The 6,000-nt window shown below is 41.5% G+C and overlaps 1 protein-coding gene across 1 annotated transcript in view; it reads right to left on the minus strand.

Annotated features, from left to right (window-relative positions):
• LOC141110629 (cell adhesion molecule CEACAM1-like) overlaps positions 1–5,683 on the minus strand; it is a 106,981-nt gene extending 101,298 nt beyond the window's left edge. The window contains exon 1 of the mRNA XM_073602076.1: positions 4,923–5,683. Within this exon, the coding sequence (XP_073458177.1) occupies positions 4,923–4,959 (37 nt within the window). The 5' untranslated portion in view covers positions 4,960–5,683. The remainder of the gene's footprint in view (positions 1–4,922) is intronic.
• Positions 5,684–6,000: the final 317 nt, after the last annotated feature.

The raw sequence follows: 6,000 nt of genomic DNA on the forward strand, positions 1-6,000 counted from the left end.
GAGGCCCAAGGACGGAGCCTTGGGGTACCCCAACAGAAAGAGGAAGGGGAGCGGAGGAGATGGAGTTGTAAGTGACACTGAAGATGTGCTGAGATAGGTAGGAGGAGAACCAGGACAATGCAGAATCACGGAGGCCAAGGGAGTGTAATTTGCTGAGGAGGAGCAGGTGGTCAACTGTGTCAAAGGCAGCAGAGAGGTCTAAAAGTATGAGTATGGAGTAGTGGCCATTGGTTTTAGCAGTTATTAGGTCATTGGTGAGTTTTAGTAGGGCAGTTTCAGTAAAATGTTGTGGGCGGAAGCCAGACTGTAGGGGGTCGAGAAGATTGTTGTCCGTGAGGTAGCGACTCATATTCACACTGATCCGGCACAAAAGTTGTACGACTTCCGATCCGACTTTGCCCTGCAACTTCGTGTCTGACTTCCATGTGACTTCAATGAATGGGATCCGATTTTGATCCGACAATACCAGGCCCTTTGAGTCTGGTATGAATTTTGGGGGGACCCCAGGGCAAAAAAACCCCCCAAAAAAACGAGACCATTCCAGACTCTTTAGTCTGGTAAGGATTTTGAGGGAAAAAGAAAAAAAAAAAAACATACCAGACCCTTATCTGTGCATGCAGGTCAGGAAACACCCCATGGCTGTATAAGAATGGGCAGACATCTGGGATGACACAAAGGTGGGAGCCAGCGTCAGAGGAGGACCGGATCGCCGGTGGAGAAGATAGCAGCTGCAGAGAAAACAGCAGTGGAAGAGAAGAAAGCAACAGGGGGAGAAGACTGGAGGAAGAGCACAGCACCGGAGGGAGAAGAACTGAGGAAGAACACATCAGCGGCGAAACCGGAGATAGAAGACATATTGGAGCTATGACGGGGGACATTCTTCACTTTTCATAAAGGACTTGTCAAAAACCTTCTCTTGTTTTTATTTACACTACACTGGTTTTTTTTAGGGGTGAATGGGTAGGGGTACAATGTACCCCATACTCATTCACATGGGGGTGGCAGGATCTGGGGGCCCAGATCCCAATAATCTTAAAAGGAGGCTTCCAGATTCCAATAATCCCCCTGCCTACAGACCCCTACAACCACCACCTAGGGTTGTTGGGAAGAGGCCTTTGTCCCCATCTGCATGGGGAGCTGCATGCTCAGATAAGGGTCTGGTCTGGATTTTTGGGGGGACACCACACATTTTTTTTTCCTCTCAAAATTCATACCAGGCGGAAGTGTCTGGGATGGTCTTGGGGGGGGGGGGGCCCACAATGTTTTTTGTTTTTTTTTTACATTTTGGCTTGGGGTTTCCTCTCAAGATCCTCAGAGCACAAGTTGTTGCATCAAGTTGGATCAGTTAAGATGATGAACCTGACTTCAATTCAAATCAATGGGCTAAAATCGTGCCCATGTCGGACCAAAGTAGTGAAAGAAGCATTTTCAAACTCGGACCGACACAAATTGAACCAGTTAAGATGGTTCTCATAGGGAACCATTGATTTTGACATGTCTTGCGATTTGTGAATCGCACAGAATCCCTGTTCAAATCGCATGCGATTCTCTGCAGTGTGATTTGCGCCCATTCATTTTGCATTGACGCAAATCGTACCACAAAATTTCGGTTTTGGTATAGGGAGCATTTACCTAGTACCGATACTCACACAAATGCTTTGTATTGTCACCAATACCGGCTTCAGCACCAATGCCGATATAAGTATCAATGCATCCCTGGTTTTAACCCTCCCTTAGGCTTGATTCACATCTATGCACGTGACTTTTGAGCATTTCTGCAGTGCTTTTTGCTGTGCTTTCCACGATTTTGCCGCAATTACATGCTTTTCTGCAGCTTCTCTATTGAAGTCAATTGAACCAAAAAACGTAAAAAAGCACAGTTTTGTATTTAAAAAAGTCCCTGACCCTTTCCAAAAATGCAGAGGCACAAAAATGCATTGATGTGAAAGTGTTCCATAGGAACTTATGTTAAAACAAATGTGCTGCATTTCTTCAAAAAGCATGAAAAAACGCATTGTGTGAATGAAGCCTTACGCTAGCCAAAATGAAAAATAAAGTTTTTCCTTTAGTTCTACTTTAACACCTACAGTTACCAATTTTAAAGTAGATTCAAGTACTTACACTAGCTGCATAAGAAATAACGTTTGTTTTTTATTAATACATAACTGGATTAATTTGTGTTTTATGATATCTGCCTCGACTTTCGATGTAAGATAAAATATATAAAAGTCCACAGATAATGTGAAAACACCTGATAAAGGCTTTGGCAAGGTGGTAGAATCTAAAATCCAAATGTTCCAAATTAAATCCTCGTCTCTTGTGCAGATGTGCTCAGACTGGGTGCCTCACATAGATGTGCATTCACCCCAGGACTATAAGGCACTTTTAAATGTGAGTGGAACTATTTTACTTTTGATCAAATAAACTCGTTTATAATGGCATTGCGCAATGAGGATCTCCTTTTGTCATTTCCATCCACCTATATGAGGTTTTTCTCTGCATGAGACGTCAGTCAACAGACTTCTACAGGGGTATCCCCACACGCTTAAGAGACCACACTAGAGATAGGTGGTCAACATCCAGGGGTGAATGCACACCTATGTGGGGCACCCAGTCTGAGCACATCTGCACAAGAGACGTCAATTAAGCACAAGCACTTTATATCGTCACCTAATGGGACTGTATTCGTTTTATGTGTGTATATGAATTTGATTAACATTAAGCGCAGCTAACTGTTTTCATATTGTCTTTTGCTTTTGTAGCAAATTTTTTACTGCAGCTGGTGTTTTGTTGAATATTTCCTTATTACTCATAGGCGCTAAGGTCTTATTTCTTGACAATGATTTTCTTGTATCAATGAAATTAAACTCAAGATCTCTTCTCTACAGTTAAGGTAAGCCTTCTGTCGAAGGTGGTGTTATTGCAATGCTTTTACCTACTCAGTGTACACCTCTATTCCTGCAAGCACCTGAGCCCTAAAAATAAAGGTATATTTGAAATTGCAGGTATAGATAAGATCTAACATTATGGGGGGACCCCTCTTTCCCCTATACTTCTGCCCCCTTCTTCTACTTCCCTCCATGCTTCCACTTTTTGGTCCTTTCTCTCTCCCACCCTTTTTCCCCATCCCCCCCCTTCTTCCTTACTCTCCCCTCCGAACTTTTGTTTTTTGCCATGTATCAGCATCTTTCGGCAAGTGCCAAGGGTGCTCACCCCCTATATTAGGGGATGTTCACAATCCCCTAATATAGGGGTGATGTATTGTTTTTCTTTGTGCTCAGATATAAAATACTGAGAAGACGCAAGGAAATAAGAGTTGAAGTCTAGACTGATATCAGATTGTTCGTGATGACCCTCGATAATAGGTAAAGTTGTTCCTCACATTATTCTCTGCTGATAAAGCCCTGAATAGAGAGCAAAGTTGAGATTAAGGTTTACACAGATGATGTAAACCCAATAATGTAATGATTGTTTAGACATACGGTGTATGTAACCACATTATACAATGTAAAAAATCATAAGGGTTGATTTACTAAAACTGGAGAATGCAACTCTTGGTGCAACTCTGCATAGAACCCAATCAGCTTTCAGTTTTTTTTTCAAAGCTTAATTGAACAAGCTGAAGTTAGAAGCTGATTGGCCACCGTGCACAGCTGCACCAGATTTTGCACTCTCCAGTTTTAGTAAATCAACCCGATTATCTTGGGTGTAATTCAAAAGACTATTTCAATATTTCAGCTTTCAATTAAACACTATGTGGTGATCCTGCCATGAAGGTCCTTGTCCAGGCACTTCCTGTCAGAGGGTGGCAACAGCTTATCTCAGTCTTCTAACGGCTCTCCTGCATTGTCATGCCCATTTAGGTGGAGGGCATGGGCAACCATGACCATGCTCATTGTGTAGGCATGTCCCACCATTGTCACCATACGATAACTTCCCCTGAGCAGTGATATTCAGCTGTTGTTGGACCACATACATGTATATAGGAAATAGTAAAAAACAAAAATGGAAGAAAAGTGAAAACTGTATATTCCAACATGAAAAAAAATGGTTTATGATACACAATGCTTTAGAAAGTCATTGCAATCCCCAGTTTTAGTGAATAAACCCCTATGAGTCAACTATGAATTATTCATTATATCAATGTCTGTAAGCTGCCTAGGCTCTGAGGAAGCAAAGCAAACCCAAACAATAACATTCCCACCATGCTTCACAGTTGTTAGGAGGTTCTTCTTCTGAAATGATGCCTTCTGTGTTTGCCTAAATGTTTACAAAGAAGTCTATCTTTGGTCAAAATTTAACTTAACAAGCTGATTGGCTACCATGCACAGCTGAACCTGATTTTGCACTCTCCGGTTTTAGTAAATCATCCCCATAATCTTTTCAATATTTCAGCTTTCAGTAAAATAATAAGTGGTGATCCTGCCATGATGGTCCTTTCCAGGCACTTTCTGTCATAGGGTTTCAACAGCTTGTCCCAGTCTCCCAACGACTCTCCTGCATTGTCATGCCCTTTTGGGTGGAGGACATGGGCAACCATGACCATGCTCATTGTGTAGGCATGTCCTACCATTTTTACCATAAGAAAACTTCCCCTGAGCAGTGATATTCAGCTGTTGTTGGACCACATACATGTATATAGGAAATAGAAAATACAGTTATTACTTTTCTTCCTTTTTTGTTTTTTACTGACATGAAAAAAATGGTTTAAGATACACAATGCTTTAGAAAACCATGCCATTCAGTTAGGGTCTACATCTACTTTATGAAGCTCCAAAAAATGCATAGCTGTGGGATCAGAACATTGCAAATTAGTTCAAATTAGAGTCTTGGTTATTTCAAGTGGGGCATCCCTCAAGATCACTAAACCTGCATAATTATATACTCCTAGGTAGAGTACCCCCCAAAAGCGGTCACCTTACCTGAGAAAATAAGAGAGAAAAGGAGGATTAGTTGCATTGTGATTCAGGTTCTGTCAGTGTGTGCGTCTGTGTGAGAGTAGGCAGGGTATCATCAAATAAAGATGTAATGAGGAAGGTGATCTGTTTTTGTGTGTACACAATGTCACTGCCAATAAGTATTTATAACACCAATACTTCATTTGCATCTGGCATGTGTGTAGGAAGTAGAAGTGTGCTGACAATTCACTATGTGCAGAGATTGATTCAAGGGTCAGTCCTCCCGAAACTGATATTTCTGCTATGGATGGATGTTGATAGACTGAATTAACTCTTGTCTTTTTTAGCTATAAAACTCATTTTATTTAGTTTTTTTGTTTTTTGCCTATGATGATGTATGAACTCTGATATTTCTGCAATGGATGGATGTTGATAGACTGAATTAACTCTTGTCTTTTTTAGCTATAAAACTCATTTTATTTTATTTTTTTGTTTTTTGCCTATGGTGATGTATGAACTGATGGGATGAAATACAACATGTGGCAGGGGGAGCCCAAAGTGTTGAATATCTTCAGTGGCTGGGTAGCAGCAAAGCAGCAAAGCTACTTAGTTTGAAGACATGAGCTGATGGAAAGGTAAGTATACATCTTTTTTTTTTTTTACAGGGACTCACATATACTGTACAGCAATATAACACATGTACCTTGATAAATGCATAACACCATTTTTTGGTGTCCATCTCTGGTTGTCCAGCAATCAGCACTGGAACTTGCTGGCAAACTCATGGGGGTTGATGTACTAAAGGCAAATAGACTGTGCACTTTGCAAAGTGCAGTTGCTCTCTTTGAATGCAGTTGCTCCAGAGCTTAGTAGATTAGGTAAAGCTTCACTTTACAAAGAATACCCAATCACGTGCAAGGAAAATTTAAAAAAATGCATCTTTGCTTGCACATGATTGGATGATAGAAGTCAGCAGAGATTCTGCTCATTTACTAAGCTCCGGAGCAACTGCTCTTCAAGCCTATAGCCAGGGGAGTTGCTAGGTGGCAAAAAGACCAGGGGCTTGAGCCCGAAGTCCAAGGCCAGCGCGGGCGGGGGGGGG

The sequence above is a fragment of the Aquarana catesbeiana genome, linkage group LG10 (assembly GCF_042186555.1).
Source record: "Aquarana catesbeiana isolate 2022-GZ linkage group LG10, ASM4218655v1, whole genome shotgun sequence".
In the NCBI taxonomy this organism is placed as follows: domain Eukaryota; kingdom Metazoa; phylum Chordata; class Amphibia; order Anura; family Ranidae; genus Aquarana; species Aquarana catesbeiana.